General features: G+C 50.9%; 1 protein-coding gene across 5 annotated transcripts in view; it reads left to right on the top strand.

The window, feature by feature from the left end:
* ALS2CL (ALS2 C-terminal like) overlaps positions 1-16,734 on the top strand; it is a 75,059-nt gene that overhangs the window by 45,690 nt on the left and 12,635 nt on the right. For 4 of the 5 annotated variants that reach the window (XM_045006290.1, XM_045006293.1, XM_045006292.1 and 1 more), the window contains 8 exons: positions 1,864-1,933; positions 2,431-2,627; positions 5,026-5,091; positions 7,166-7,264; positions 10,360-10,518; positions 12,458-12,569; positions 14,221-14,298; positions 15,502-15,629. In XM_045006290.1, the coding sequence (XP_044862225.1) occupies positions 1,864-1,933; positions 2,431-2,627; positions 5,026-5,091; positions 7,166-7,264; positions 10,360-10,518; positions 12,458-12,569; positions 14,221-14,298; positions 15,502-15,629 (909 nt within the window). The remainder of the gene's footprint in view (positions 1-1,863; positions 1,934-2,430; positions 2,628-5,025; positions 5,092-7,165; positions 7,265-10,359; positions 10,519-12,457; positions 12,570-14,220; positions 14,299-15,501; positions 15,630-16,734) is intronic. The other variant, XM_045006294.1, reaches the window with a different exon arrangement.

Below are 16,734 nucleotides of genomic sequence, written 5' to 3'. Positions count from 1 at the left end.
ACAGAACCCCCACCCCCCACCCTAAGAGCCAGAGGGACCTGCCAAGGGGTGAGCTGAGGAGTCCTGGAGGTGCTTACCTGGGGTGGCTCCTGTCCCAGGAAGCATCCGGCAGGTTGGTCCCTCTGGCTCCTAGGGTCACAGGTCGGGTGTGGCTCTCTGCCCGCTTCCAGTGCCTGCAAGTCCCACCCCTGCAGCATGTGGTGCTCCTGCCTGCAGGCGGACGTGGGAGTTGCCCTAGAAGTGGTGAGCTGAGGTCTGAACAGTCCCCGATATTGGGACAAAGGGCGTCCTGACCGATGTAAGGTTGGGATGCGGGACAAGTCCCCTAAAATCGGGACTGTCCTGATAATATCGGGACATGTGGTCACCCTAACTGGTGGCTGCATGAGCAGGAGCTGGCTATGGGCTATTCATGATCCGATCTTAGATCCTTCTCAGGAAGTCTTAGTGACCAATTTAAGGAGAAGCAGCAAAGAATCCTGTGGCACCTTATAGACTAACAGACGTTTTGCAGCATGAGCTTTCGTGGGTGAATACCCACTTCTTCGGATGCAAGACTTGCATCCGAAGAAGTGGGTATTCACCCACGAAAGCTCATGCTGCAAAACGTCTGTTAGTCTATAAGGTGCCACAGGATTCTTTGCTGCTTCTACAGAACCAGACTAACACGGCTACCCCTCTGATACTTGACACAATTTAAGGAGTTCAATCTCGTTAGTTTCTCAAAAGACAAAACTCGGATATAGGGTGTAAGTACCATCTGGGGGGGGGAAATACCAGGCATTAAAGGGCTCTTCAAAGTAGTGGAGAGAGGTATAGTAGGAACTTATGGGTGGAAACAGAAACCTGACAAATTCACATTAAAGACAAGGAACAAACTTCTAACCATGAGGGTGATTTAACCACTGGAACACGCTACCCAGGGAAGTGATGGATTCTCCATCTCTTGATGTCTTTGGACCAAGACTGGTGGCTTTTTTTTGGAAGACCTGTTTGAGCCAAACCTAAATTATTGGGCTCAATCCAGGGATAAGCGGCTGGAGCTCTCTGGCCTGTGTTATTCAGGAGGTCAGACTAGATGGTCATAATGGTCCCTTCTGGTCTTAAAAAATCTTTGAATCCAAGTGGCAATTACTTGGCTGCTGGGTCAGTCTCTGGAATATGTTCATAGAGTTGAAGGCCAGAAGGGTCTATCAGATCATCCTCTGACCTCCTGTCTGTCACAGGCCACCAACGCGCCCAGTATCTCCGCACCAAACCCAACAACCCAAGTATCATAGGTCACAGGAGACTGGATTGTCATGTGCCACCGGCAGAGAATAGGAGGGACCAAGGCGCACCACTGCCCAAGGCCCCCTGTAATAGCGGAGTTGAGTGAGATGCTCAGATAATCCTGCCAAGTGATTTGCACCCACACGCCGCAGAGAGGGGCAAAAAACCCTGCCAAGATCATTGCCAATCTGACTTGGGGGACCGTTCCTTCTCACCCCATGCATGGCGTTCAGGTACTCCCTGAGGATATGAGCAAGAACCAGCCAGCCAAGCACTGGAGAAAGAATGCTCAGTGCCACGCCAGAGCCCTGGCCCACGCTGCCCAGTGTCCCATCTCCAGCTGTGGCCATCCCTGATGCTTCAGAGGAAGGAGATAAACCTCCCAGAATACACTGGGGAGAGGAAGAGTGGGAAATCCCTTCCTGACCCCTGCGGGTGGCTGGCTGATGCCCTGAACCATGAGTCTTTAGGCACATAAACCAGAAGTTGAGTACAAAGTAGTCAGAAAAGGGCAGTAAAGTCTTGCTCTGGACTGCCTGTAGAGAGAGCTCTCGCCTTTCCCCACCTCGCTAATATTGCCTTTCCGCTTAGCAGGCATGCGCTCCATATCGTCACACCAGAAGAAGCGTTCTTCCTCTCTGCCAAAGAGCCACGGATGAAGGTGAGTTGAAGTGACAGCAGTGTTCTGTAGATTCATTGTGTGCAATACCAGGGCCGTCCTGGCTGTTGGAATAAGGAGAAGACATCAAAGCTTTAAATGCTAAAAACTACACTTGTGTTTTGATGCAAAACACTCCGGTGCCACCTTTTGTTCGTAGGCTGATCCTTGGGATGTCCAGTCCTTGCTCACGTCCTGGTTAGAAGTATAAGGTGGCCGTGTAGCTGCCTAAATCCAGATTGGGATGCTCCACTGTGGTTATTGGATGTTGTGCTAAAAGGCCTTCAGCTTGAAACCTGAGCTCCCAGATGAGTAAATGGCAGGAATTTCCTAGTGTGGGAGCAGTGATCCAACATGATTACATGGTGGTGGGTAATATTGGACCCTGCTAGTGGCCGCCTGCCTGTTTCCCTGGAACTTAGCTTGTCAGGAGCCATTAGTTCTTTCCTTCTCCTGTTCCCACCTCCTGCTTGAATCCTCTGGTCCCTTTGTGCCCCCAGGCAGTCTGGCAATGGAAGCTGAATCAAGCCGTGCGCCAGGCGCTGAATGGGAAGAGAGATTTCCCCTTGTGGGGCGAGGCCGGGGAGGGAAGCGAGCCTCCTTTCCATCGCAGCTTCAAGTACGTCTTCCGAGCAGAGGGCAGATTCAAGAACGCCGCGTACGAAGGTGAATGGTACTGGGGGAAACCACATGGCAAGTAAGGACCTCAGCTTGTGTTTCCAATTCTGAGGGTAAACTTTGAGGCCACTTATCACTCTCAGGGAGTGAGACTGGCTGGGACCAGGCAGGCAATATATCCGCCTCCCTCCGTCTGGCTTTGCCAGAGTCAGTCCTGTTGTGTGACCCTTCCTGGGCCTCTTCACTAGGTGCTACTACTAGTACTGGCTTGTGCTGTAAACTGCCGGGTACTAAGCTAGGGATGTGGCTAAGGGCTGTTGAAAGCATCACATGGAGTCGCACTTGAACATGGTCATGGTTATAAAGACACATGTCTGACAGAGCCTTGAGTGCTCGCCAGACCTGAACTCCATCAGCAAACAAGTCCTCTGGATAACAAGAAAATATTCTACGTGCTGGCCAGACCTGGCCCACCCTGGCTGAGTGGGTCAGTAGAATTGATGTCCTCTCCACTCACAAGCCCTTTTTGTTACGAGCCCCAAACACTGCCCCAGTTTTGTGTCTACACATCGTAGGTCTGACCCTTCTAACAATTCATACATTCCCTTGTCTGACTGCATGATGACACAAGCCGTGAAACTTGCACCGGAAAACGGGGACTATATTGCCAATGATCGTAGAATGGGGTGGATTAAGTGAGGTGCTGGGAGATTCTTTGGTAAAACGGCCACCTGGGTATTACTGAATTATCCCTGAGGGAGAACTTATCCCTGGATTAATGAGTCACTTTTGGAAGAGCAAATGGTTTTCCCTTGGATTGCACCAAATGGGAGATTTGTGTTAGTAGCACCCTCAGCTTCTAAATGAGATCAGGTCCCTAGTGTGCTACTTACACACGGTAAAACACTGCTCCTTCCCCAGTGTGCTTTTCGTCTAGCCAGATGAGACACAGGTGGGAGGAAGGGAAGTAGGATCCTGGTGTTACCGAGGAGTCACTTTGGCACAGACACTGAGGGTATGTTTACGTTGCAGTTTGAAAACCCGTGGCTGACCCATGCCAGCTGACTCAGGCAAAGGGGCTGTTTAATTGCAGTGTAGGGATTCGGGCTCGGGATGGAGTCCAGGCTGTAGGACCCTCCCACCTAGCAAGGGTCTGGAACCCAGAATCCCTGTCTGTCTTCATGTGTTGTTTTTATACTTGGATTGTCAGCTCTTTGGGGCAGGGGCTGTCTTTGATTGTGTAACACCTAGCACACTGGGGGTCCTGGCTCATGACTGGGACCCCAGGAGCTGTACTGCCTCAGAGCACTTTACAAAGGAGGTCAGTACCATTGCCCCCATTTTACAGATGGGGAAACTGAGGCACGAGGCAGTGAAGTGACTTGCCCAAGGTCAATCTACAGGCCAGTAGCAGAGCCAGGAAAAGAACCCAGCTCTCCTAGGTCCTAGCCCTGGGCTCAGTAGTAATCTACTGTGGGCAGTTATTTTATAGGGCAGAAAAATCTCAAAGGGTTTTGCGTATGCTTTGTGGGTCCGTTGGGGTTGGGTATGTTGGCCAGACACCGAAGTCTTGTGAACCACTTGTAAGGGGAATGTGCCCTCCTGGGAGTCATGGAGTGAATCTGGCTCCATGGCCAGTACTTGGAGCTGGTTGAAACCCTTTTTTTACTTGTCCAAATTTTGATGCGAAAGATTTTGCAATGTTGGGTGGTTTTTGATCCAATTAGAGTGGACAAGTTTCTGAAAAAAAAAAACTATCTTTATAAATACGTTGTCAAAACCTTTCTTTTCTATCCAGTGCTAGTTCTACCTTGGGAACAAAAAGCTGAAATAACAGAATGCCAGCTTTGTCACAGCTGCCTCATTCTGAGGGTCAGATTCGCACCAGTCAGAAGACACAATCACTTCATTTTATTTGACCATCTCCATGACCTGGAATAGAACTATAAGAATTGCCAAAGCAAAACGAACCAATGGCTATGCAAAATGCCTTAATATAAATCCCCCATTAATTCCCTAACTCTGCTCCAGAGTGCACAGACTTGGCGTATGTATTCACTGCACACACACACAAAAGGGTGCTCTTAACTTGGGTTAAAATAGCAGTGAAGACACGGCAACTCTGCTTTTAACTTGGGTTAGCAGCTCAAGTTAGTCTCTAGGGGAGCCTGCGGTTGACCTCCGCTGCTAACCAGAGTTAAGAACATTTTTTTTTATTTTTATTTTATTTTATTTTATTTTTTTGTGCAGTGAAGACATACCTGGTATCGTTATCCATGCCCATGAGCACAATCAATCACTTCTGGGGTCTAGGACAATCCCTCCATGCAATTATACTATGGGGCTGGGGTGGAGGACTTCCTGACCTTAGTTGAGGAGTGGACTCTGCCTAGAAGCATGGGTATTAAAAACTCTTAATGTTCTAGCATACTTAGAGGAACTGCAACTGTTCTTGATCCACTTGCTTTGAATTGCAGGGGGACGCTGAAGTGGCCTGATGGCCGGAACCATGTTGGGGATTTCAAAGAGGGCCTGGAACATGGGTAAGCTTTTATAAAGCTGGCTTCCCTTGCTTATAGACACAAGTGCAGGGGGACTGGCTGTTAAAGGGTCAGCAGAAGTGGAACCCTAAAGTATGACCCTAAAGGGTCAAGTCTGAAGAAGTGGGTATTCACCCACGAAAGCTCATGCTGCAAAACGTCTGTTAGTCTATAAGGTGCCACAGGATTCTTTGTTGCTTTTACAGATCCAGACTAACACGGCTACCCCTCTGATACCTAAAGTATGAGTTTTCTTACCCAGTCTCTCTAGAGAAACATGGAGTTATGACCACAGTCCACAGGGCAAGTGGAATGATTTTCATGCCTTGAATCCAAATCTCTGTACAGGGGTTTTAATCCCTAGTTGTAGCTAGTAATGGCTGAACTGCATGATACAAGAGGAGCTGCTAGTCCAGGCAGAACGCAGGGCAGCAGCCTTTCCCTCCAGTCTTTGGATTTCTGAATGTTGCCTTGCCACGTTGTCTCATCTGCTCAAGTGCATCAGGTGGCTGGTACGCAAGAGAATAAGAGTCTACTGCAGCTGCCAGCTAATGGGAGCTACTGCTTGAGCCAAGCTATGGTGATTCATACTTAGCGCAGACAGTCCTGGGTTGGAGCCCCAGCTGTCAGAGCGCCCACGTGGAGTGTGTTGCCTCATAGACAGGATGACACATGTTATAGCTCAAATAGTTACAGCTGGGGGCGGGCGTCAATCACTTCCCCTCTCACCTATGAAGTGGAGTAACGGGAGATGATCTGGGCCAAGTTCCTCCCCGGGGTCAATCCACTGAAACCTAGAGAGATGGATTTGACCCTGTGTGTGTAGATCCGGGGTAGGCAAACCTTTTGGTCCGAGGGCCCCGTCTGCGTGGGGAAATTGTATGCGGGGCCATGAATGTAGGGCCGGGGCAGGGGGTTGGGGTGCAGGAGGGGGTTGGGGTGCGGGCTCCAGCTTGGTGCCGCTTACCTCGAGCGGCTCCGGGGTGGCAGCAGCATGCAGTGGGGCGAAGGCAGGCTCCCGGAAGTGACCAGCATGTCCGGCAGTGGCTCCTGGGGGCAGGGGCGGCTCTAGCAATTTGGCCGCCCCAAGCAGTCATGCCCGGGAGGCGCCCCCGAGCCGCGGGAGCAGCGGACCTCCCGTGGGCATGACTGCGGAGGGTCGGCTGGTCGCGCGGCTCGGCTGGACCTCCCGCAGCTGCGGGCGGTTCGCTGGTCCGGCGGCTCCGGTTGAGCTGCCGCAGTCATGCCTGCGGGAGGTCCAGCCGAGCCGCGGGACGAGCGCCCCCTCCGCAGTCATGCCTGCGGCAGGTCCACTGCTCCCGGGGCTCCGGTGGACCTCCCGCAGGCATGACTGCGGCAGGTCCGCCGGCCCAGCCTGCCGCCCCCCCGGGAAAGGGCCGCCCCAGGCGGGTGCTTGTCCCGCTGGGCTCTGGAGCCGGCCCTGCCTGGGGGTGGGGTGGGGTGGGGCAGGCGGCTCAGCTGCGCTCTGCCCTTGCCTGCGGGAACCACCCCCGAAGCTCCCATTGGCCACGGTTCCCTGTTCCTGGCCAATGGGAGCTGCGGGGGCCGCTGCCTGCAGGCGAGGGCAGCGTATGGAGCCCTCTGCCCCTTCTCCCCCAGGGGCTGCAGGGACGTGGTGCCGGCCACCTCTGGATGTGGCGTGGGGCCGGAGCAGGCAGGGAACCTGCTGCGCCACGGGGCTGGCAATCCCACAGGCCGGACTGAAAGCTCTGACGGGCTGGATCTGGCCCACAGGCTGTAGTTTGCCCTCCCTGGGTGTAGATGGTTTCGGAGTGACACCTGTTTTAAAAAAAGGTGGGGGAGGGATAGCTCAGTGGTTTGAGCATTGGCCTGCTAAACCCAGGGTTGTGAGTTCAGTCCTGGAGGGGGCCATTTGGGGATTTGGGGCAACAACAAAAAAATAGTTGGGGATTGGTCCTGCTTTGAGCAGGGGGCTGGACTAGATGACCTCCTGAGGTCCCTTCCAACCCTGATAGTCTATGGACATTTTTCTGCGGTAGCTGTTCTTCCCCCTCTCGCACCACCCTTATGCTGAAGTCTCCTGTCTGCACTCTAGGTTTGGAATCTGCCTCATCCCGCTCATCTCCGAAGACAAGTACGACTGCTACAAATGCCACTGGGGTGAAGGCAAGATGCGAGGCTACGGAATCTGTGAGTAAGTAACGCTCGGAGCGCGGCCTCCAGGGAGCGCACGTTCCCGGCTGCTTGGCGGGTGGCTGCTCGCCCCTCGGTCACGGAAGAGCGAACCACAGGGCAGGCCACGGAAGGAATCTACTGTTCCTGCTGCCCCGAAGCCTGGCTCCACACTGCCTTGTTGTGCAGCGGCATGGGGTTGGACGGGCAGGGTGGAGTGGCTGATTGATTCACGGGCCTAAAATCGCCTGTCTAGGACAGACATGGGCAAACTACAGCCCATGGGACTGTCCTGCCCGGCCCCTGAGCTCTCAGCCGGGGAGGCTAGCCCCTAACTCCCACCCCCAGCTGTCCCCCCTTCGCCACGGCCTCACCTTGCCATGCCGTGGGGGCCCGCTGGGCAGGAGAGCAGGGAGGGAGGCTCGCCTGCAGCCTCCAGGGAGCAGGCAGGCGGGGCGGGTGGTGGGAACGTGGCTGGAGGACTCAGGAGGACACCGGGCAGAACCACCGCTTCTGTCTGGCCGGCTGTGCGGCCGCCTGGTGTCATCCTGAGAGAAGCGGCGCTTTGAAGGGGAAACCGCTGCTTCCCTCCGGCTGCACGGCTGCCCCTGCTCCTCCTGAGTCCTCCACCCGCGTTCACAGGGACGCATTTGGAAGAGGGCTTGGGGGGTGGGGTGGGGTTCGATAAGGAGTGGGTTCCTGGGGGGCCAGTTAGGGGCAGGGCATCCTGGGAGGGGGCAGGCAGGAGACAAGAAGCAGGGGGGGTTGGATAGGGGGTGGGGTCCCAGGGGCCTGGCTGGGGGAAGGGGTGTGGATAGGGGTCAGGGGACAGGGAGCAGGAGGGGTTGGATGGAGGCAGGGGTCCTGGGAGGGGGCAGTTAGGGGACAGGGAGCAGGGAGGTTGGATAGGAGGTGTGGTCCCAGGGGGGGCAGTTAGGGGACAAGGAGCAGGGCAGGTTGGATGGGTCGGGGGTTCTGAGGGAGGCAGTCAGGGGGCAGGAAGTGGGAGGGGCCAGATAGGGGGGTAGGGAACCAGGCTGTTTTGGGGGAGGCACAGCCTTCCCTACCCAGCCCTCCATACAGTTTTGGAACCCAAATGTGGCCCTTGGGCCAAAAAGTTTGCCCACCCCTGGCCTAGGAATATCGCAGGGGTGGGCTACCTGTGGGCCTTAACATAGGTAGCCGTAGCCATGGGACACTGCAGGTTCTCTGTACCATGGTAGGACTAGCGTTTTGGGGTCTGTCAGCTACTTTCTAGAACAATCTTGGTGTCTTGTCCTCTGTTTAGCCTGTGCCATGCTGTGTGTGCATCACTGAGAGCATCGCTCCTGGATGATCTTAATGACGCACACAGCTTTCTCCTGTCTTTTTTGCCTGGCGTGCTGTGTGGGCTAAATGTGCACCTTCACCTTCGGAAGGCAGGGCTGTAATTGTTCTCCTGAACCGCTGAAGCAAACAGGGCGGCTGGTGTAGCAGTGGGCTCTTGGATCTGGTTTCCGGGAGGACTCCTGGACCTAGTGTCCTGTCTAGTGAAACACTGGAATAGAGGGTAACATCTGTTCTGACTGGGTTTCCAGTAACTATATTTCCCATTGAGAGGCGTTAGGTTCGTGCCACCCTTTTCCTGCTCCACTACAGGGTTTGCTGTCCCTGAACTATAGGGGAGCTGGGTGGACCCCTGACTAAAAGGATCTATGTAAGGGAAACACCCATATTCTGCATCGTAACACCCCGTCATCCTTGTTCAGCAAACACAGGACTCCAGAACAGAGCCCTTCTCAACTGGAGTGTGGTTGTACATAACCGTCTAACTTCCAGCCCAGGTTGACTGATGGGGACAGGGGCCATCTTCTCTTGTTTGTACAGCACCTTGCACAGTGGAACCCTTATCCTTGCTGTGGACCTGTTGGTGCTTCTGTAATACAAACTTGTCTATTCCGATCCTGATATAGTTAATTTTATAAATACCCACCAATGCCTCTGCCGTCTCAGCTCTAGCCAACCTTGCTCTGACCTTGCTCTCAGATTGGTGGCAGTCGAGAATACAACTTAGGTCTCTGGAGTGGGAGTCAGACCTACTGTGCGACTCTGCTGGGTTTCCTGTGATGACGTCTAGTTACGCAGGCTGAACTGGGCTATCAAATCATGCTTTAGAATGAAAGACGTTTCCAGGAGTCAGCAAGGAGCGTCTCCAGGTCGAACACTGCTCAGTTGGGCAAATGCATTCTGGGTTTTCCAACATTTGAAGTAGCAAGTACTTGCTCCTTCTGGGGAAAGGGTAGTTGATGGAGTGAGCGAAAGTGACAAATACTATGGTAGGATCTTTTAATGCTGGCTTTTAATGTCTAGGTTCATAATGTTCTGCAGAATATACCTGCACTGTTGACTGGACTGAGACATATAGCAACAGTTCTCTAACTACTTTCAAAGGTTAATCGTTTTAGATGACAAATAGGCCATATAAAGGGAACTCAGCTATACCACTTGCATAGTGTATCTCATTTTCAGAGCATAACATCATCTAACCTTCACAGTAGCCCTGTAACTCTCCTCATTGTTTCCTTTCTAGAGGCAGAGGGAGATGCATTGGCATGTATAAGAATTAGGACTAGGGGCTGGCTTATTCCCTGGCCTATGCTCTCTGAAGCCTGGGTGGCTAGTGGGTTTAGAAACAAAACATAAGAGGCTCTATACTATCTCCAATCCAGCTGAGGACGGAAGTGACCCAGTAGTTACCATCTGCCTAGTTGGCTGCGAACCTGAGTGAAATCAGCTGGGTTTCAATCCCAGTTCCTAGCGAACAGGTGTTGGTATAACACACTCCGGTACCCTTGTTGGCAGTTTCCATTGAGATGTTAAGGACTGAACTACCCCTCTTAGAGGAGCGTCCAAATTCAAGGCTTAGATTTGGGGTTCCGGTTGTCTAGACCCATCTACTCTTGTTGCTGTAAGTGGTGCCTCGTAGGGCAGGGTTGATGCATGCTGTTAGGGAAGCTTGCACCGCTGTTACTCTGCTGCCAGGAAACTGAAGTCCTCTAGCACTAAGCAAGGGCAACAGCAAGAGAAATAGGTAGTGCCTACTGGTCTTAAAGATGATGCTGTCCATTCTCTCTCTAGGTATGGAAATGAGATGGTTTACAAAGGGTACTTTAACGATAATCTGCGTCAAGGATTTGGCATCCTGGAAAACCCTTCAGCGGAGCAGCCGTTTAAGTACACAGGGCAATGGGATAATGACAAGAAGAATGGATATGGAGTCTGGGATGACAAGGACAGGTAATGCTATGGAAGGGAGCTCAGGAAATGTTCACAGCACCTGGGTTTTCAGCATTCCTTGGTCTGAAGTATATTCGACGTGAACTTGAGATGGGCAAAGTTTGAGCTGTGCTGAGGGCTGGATATTGTTTCACAAAGGATTTTAAATTGGGTTTCATTCCAATTTAGAACAAACCCCCAACACTTTTTGAAATTCTCCACGCAAGAAACATTTTAGAAAACCCTAATTTGGGGTCGATTGAAACACGTCATTTTGATTTCAACCTTATTTCTGTTTGAAAACTAAAATTTTCCAAACCAATATTTTTCAAAGCAAAAAATTGAAATCCTTCATTTGAAAATCCTGAAGTGGGACAGAGATGGTTGGAACTCTTTCTAGTTGTTCTCCAAAATGAAAATTGACACAAGTTTGCAAGGTGCCTAGATTTTGATGGAACTGCACTTTCCAACAGATAAAGGGTTCCATCAAAGTTTAGCCTCTAGCGGTAACACCTGAGATGACCTGATATGGATGTGGGTGTGCTGACCCATATGACTGCCTTGGAACAATGTAATGATGCCAGAATATCAAGTTTAGAACCATGAGTGCCCCTTGCAGCAAAATCCCTTGCAGCAATAGCAGTGTCTGAGTTGCAATGACGCCAGGACGACTAATGTTCTGCAAGTTGTGTGCAGGATGGCTGTAGAAAGAGTGGGATGGGTGGGGGCTCCTTGCATGCAGGACTCTTCTGGAAAATGGAAATGTATATCTGCATTTTGTGGCTGGATGGTTGTTAAGTATGTTACTGATGTAGGGTCAACAAACATTGAAAAGCAGCATTGTTAAATCAACAGTACGTGGACTGAACTTCAAGTTTTTATCAACAAATATCTCCCTGGGTTTCCAAAGGCTTCCTGCACAATCAACTGACCTGCTGATAAGGGTTTGTGTAGGAAATCTTTAGCATGTCGCCAAGATGGGAGGACTTGCCATGTGTGTGGACAGCTCTAGCTTGCTGGTCTATGTCCTGTCCCTCAGTCAACCATGGGGTTATAAGCAGGTGTTCTCTGGCTCCACTTACAAAGGGGACTCGGATCTAGTCTTTGGGGGAAGGTGTTCGGGGGGGGGGGGTTGACTATGCCATGATCATGGTCCAATCAACACTTCCTCCAGGTTAAGGTTGGTCCCTGCTGCCTTCCTTCCAAGGCGTAAGACTTAGAGCCGCCTCATTCAGAGCAAATCATCCTCCCTGGGTACCAGAGCTCTCTGGAAGATTCTACCTTGTCTCTGGGCTGGGTGCAGTTAACCGGGAGGGGATATCAAAATCCTTACCAATGCCTTTGACCCATAGATAACCCTTCCTTTTGCCCCAGTCTGCACAGAACCATGTGACAGCTGCGGGGAAGCCTGGAAGAGAAACAACCCCATTGGCTGCATCGCAGGAAATGTATGCCCTAGTGGATGTTCAGGCCTTATCTGTGCTAGAATTTTAGCCTTGCTTTTCTGCTGTCAAATAGAGTCTTGAAACAGGGGAAAGCACCAGGAGAGTGAATAATGGCTTCCATTGTATATACTGTAGAGAGGAAGCCTTCACCTGTGCAGCTACACTGATGGGTGACATCTGGGCTAACATCAAAAGTGGGGGGAAGGGTCTAACATATATGAGATACAGAGACCTGACCGGTGGCACCACTCTGGATAGCGAGTCACCAGAGCCATCCAGTCGGCCTTTCCCAACTTACTAAATATGTCTCTAATTCACACATTTAAACCAAGTGGATGTTCAAACAATCCCTGACGTCTTTCAGAAGCTGTCCACAGTGTAAGGATGAAACTCACACCAGGTGTAAGCAAGCACCTTTCACCTGGTGTGAAGCCGGCTCATTGTCATAGTTCTCAATGGTCTTGTGCAAAGTTCTCCACTGGTGATGTATGAGAGCTTCCTGTCTTGTGTTCCAGAGGGGAGAGGTACATTGGGATATGGCAAGATGACCACAGGCATGGACAAGGCATTGTGGTGACCCAGTCAGGCGTGTGCTACCAAAGAACGTTTCATGTGGATAAAATGGTGGTGAGTAAATAACTTTCCTGTGGATACTTTAGTCAATAGACTACGGAATCCCTTATCCAGAGGATGAGGAAAAGATGAGAACACTCATATTAAAGTAAGAATCTTTCAGGTGTGTAGGAGGCAGTATGACTTAAGCATTGGTTTCTTACCACAAGATCATCACTTAACTTGAGGGGAAGCCCAGAACACTTCATGTGATGGGACTACCTCATAACCACCTGCAGCCCCAGGCTTTGCATTTTTCACCACCTCCCTAAGGTGCACCCACATCTGAACTGGTACATATGGAACATCACTACCTGCTAGTGATACTAGAACAAGAGAAATCGAAAGGAAACCTACATATCTGTATTACGGCAGGCCCTAGGAGCCCCTACCATGAAAACGGGCCCCATTATTCTAAGTGCTGTACAGGCTTGTAACAAACTGACCTGTAAACTCGTCAGGCAAAGTAACAATTAACACATGGAAGTTGTTGCCACAAGGTTGTCCATAGAGGCCAAGCATTTAGTAGTATTAATAAAAGGATTGTCCACTTGTATGGATAATGAGAACCCAATTTCACTAGCAAATGACTGGAGGGACAGAAAACGCAAATCTCTTAACACACAGCAATTTAATCCTGAATCAGGACAAAGTCCAAAAACATGACCCTTCTTCCTGAGAACTAAAAGGGAATTTGTTCCTGGCTGTAGGGTGACCAGATGAGAGGAAGAAAATATCGGGACACAAGGGGGCGGGGGGGTTCCGCCTGCGGAGCAAAAAAAAAAAAAAAAGCAGAGTGTTGCCGGCGAAGCGAAATATCGGGACAAATTGCGTCCTGACCAAAGATCGGTCGGGACGTGGGACAAACACCTAAATATCGGGACGTCTGGTCACCCTACCTGGCTGCCAACCTGGAAGATGCTAGAAAGTGAAATTGACAAGACCCTATTAGATGGGCAGCTGTCACCTCACTTTTCCCTCAGAAATATTTTAATTTTGCAAACAGAGCATTTTCCACGGGGAAATCATTCTGCTGGCGATTCCCAACCAGCTCTAAAAATGACCTCTTGTGTGCACGTCCGTCCGTCCTTTCGGTTTCAGGGCCTAAACAAACAATGACAGAAATCATGAAGCAACTTCCCCATGGGCACAGTATTCGATGTTTGGCCACTCCAGAGTTTCTTGCTGCTTCCTCTAAAGCATGCACCACTGTAACCTTTGGATTTTGTCGATGCTGACACCAGTCTTTAATGGGTATGGGGATATGTAGTGGAGTCATGCTTGTTACATTACTGGCCATGGTCAGAGAAGGAATCCTGAGCTAGGACTACTGGCTTGATCTGTGTGGTAATTCCTTGGTTTCTATTGTACCACTGGCCACTTAAATCAGATGCTTGGGATAGGAAATCAGTCTCTAACCAGGATTCCTGTATGAAGCACCCTTCTTACACCCACTTCCTTGCAAGAAAACTCTTTTCCCACCTAGTGCCTGTTAGACTTATGTTAATACACGATCTCCCTCCCCACTATAACGTGCCATACACGCTGCACCCCACAAATGGCGTGTGTCAGTGTGCCCATGTGTTGGATAAAATGCAATAACTTAACAGAAGCCAACGTGTCTCATTCCCCACTCTGCACTCGATGTCTGTTCTTCGATCCCTAGGGTTCCGGGATTCTCCTCTTAGAAGATGACTCCGTTTATGAAGGCAACTTCACAAGAGATCTGACATTTGTTGGAAAGGTGAGCTGGTTGCCTATGCTCAACCCTGCTGTGTTACTGCTAACTTTCAAGAAAGCTGGCACTCCTGTCCATCAAAGTTCATACCTTTTTTTTCCTATTAGTTACAGCTCCTTTTATCACACTAGAAATTTTACAACAAAAGGTTAGCATGGCCCCATGTTTTCTGTGGTTCTGCAGCTGCAGAATCAGATGCAACCTTCGTTTTTTAAGTCCCTAGCCCTACTGGTGGCTTAGAGAACCCCACAAACTGGAACAGTGCAAACACAATGCTTTGGTACCGGAGTCTGCACTAGCCTGCAACAATAGCTCAGAGATGTGAGAGGCTCCATTTGTTTCAATGGCTTCACTTTGAAATGTGAAGATGACCATTTAAATCGACACGTTAAAGCATTTAGGGTACTAGGGTTGAGTTTTTTCCTAAGGCACAAGTACCACTGAAATTAATGTTGGGTTTGAAAAGATCCATACTTGGGATCAAGGAGGCCTTGATCCCCGGTTCACATCCTAAGAAGGGCTGGCTCTACTGAATTACTTAGTTTCTGAGCTCATTAAACCTCCTAGCCTGAATCAAGAACTTCCCATCTGCCGTCCCAGAGTGCTGCAGAATCCAGAGACCTTGTCTCACAGAACAGGGCTTACCTGGGTAGTAAAAAGCACTCAAGGGATCCATTCTTGCAAGCTTTCCAGGCGCACATGTATGCATTTTCCTGTGCTCACCTCAGTGCGCCAATGATGCCAAGCCCGTTGGTGCCTTAAGGAACAGGGGAGAAACTAAGCAAGAATTAGACTTCCAGGTTGTATATTCACTGTATCTTGGCGATTTGAGCCATCTGTCTAGGTTTAGGCCAGGAACTTCAGGGCACAGAAGCAATGACTAACACCTAGTCCTACTTGCCGTATTGGACTCATACTTTGCATTTCTAGCTGGATTTCCACATCCAGAGCCCTATAAGTATGGGCAGTGTTGTCACTGGAGTCAAATGGATTTCTGTCTCTTGGCTCCGGGGATCTCCTGCCTTCGTGACGTTCTCTGGCATTGGGAGTGCTTTCAGTGTAGAGCCCTTCTAGTGGAAATAACCACCTTAGACTTCCTTTCAGGGATCGTTCCTGCTTGTGGGCTTCACGAGAGGGGGGCTGGAACCTTATCTAACCTCCTGCCAAGCGGGAGCTTGAGAAAATAACCCCTTTATTTTTTTGTTTCAGGGAAAGCTGACCTTTTCCAATGGCTTCACTCTGGAAGGCACCTTTAGTAACAAATCAGGCCAAGGGCTTCAGACACAAGGAATCCTGAACACTTCCAGCGACCAGCAAGATGCCTCAATAACCAAAGTGTGAGTGGCCGTAAATAACTCCGTGGGTCGTGATTTGTATTCCATTAGCACCAACTGAGTCCCCACTGTGCTAGGCTCTGTACATCTAAATAAGACAGCCCCTACCCTGGAGAGCGGAGTCTAAATAAGCAAGGATGGCCAAAGGAGAAAGAGAACCCTCCCCCACTTCACTGATGAGGCTCTGATGCGCAGATGAATTGACTTTCCTAAGCTACCTACGGCGCCTGAGGAAGAGCCAGGATTTGATCCCATCTTGAGTCCAATCCAGTGCCTTAAGCACAAGAGCATCCTTTCCTCAAAGTCGTGAGGGTTTTTTGGAGGCGCAGTTTCTAGTCGTACATCCAGTGGTGAGCTGGAGCCGGTTCCCACAGGTTCCCAAGAACCGGTTGCTAAAATTAGACCTCCATGGAGAACCGGTTGTTAAAGGGCCAGGGGGTGGGCAAAGAACTCTGGTCCGTGGGCCGGACCATCCTGTTGCTCCAGGATTCCCAGCTGGGGAGGCTGAGGCTCCCCCGCTTCCCCCCAGCTGCAGCGTGGCCAGCCGCCAGCATCAGCTGGGCAGCTCAGCTGAGCTCCGGAGTCATCCTGCTGCTTTCAGCTGCCAGCAAGGTAAGGGGGGAGGGGGCTGCAAGCTCTAGGGCTGCCGGGGGGGGCAAGTGGGGCAATTTTCCCCAGGCCCTGCAGGGGCCCCCGGCCCCACAAATATGTCTCCCCCTGCCCCGGCCCCTCCCCCGCTCCCCCCCTTAAATCAGAACTTTTTATAGGGAACCGGTTCTTAAGATTTTGGCAGCTCATCACTGCGTACATCCCATTAGGAAAAGCTTGCTACCTAGAAGGATTGTTCAGCATTGGAGCAGGTTGCCTAGGGAGGCTGTGGAATCTCTGTCACTGAAGGTTTTTAAGAACGTGCTAAACACCTGGCAGAGATGGCCTAGGTATACTTGGTCTTGGAGTAGATGAGGTCTTGAGGGTCCCCCCCACCCCCCCGCTACATGTCTATGATTCACAAAAAAGAGGGAGGGGTCCAATATTCTTGATGCTCAGGCTTGCAGTGTACTGCCAGATGTGGTAAGGAGTCAGAAGGGACAGTGATCCAGGGACAGAG

This window comes from Mauremys mutica, chromosome 2 (assembly GCF_020497125.1).
Source record: "Mauremys mutica isolate MM-2020 ecotype Southern chromosome 2, ASM2049712v1, whole genome shotgun sequence".
Taxonomy (NCBI): domain Eukaryota; kingdom Metazoa; phylum Chordata; order Testudines; family Geoemydidae; genus Mauremys; species Mauremys mutica.
This window is presented reverse-complemented; position numbering and strand designations above follow the sequence as displayed.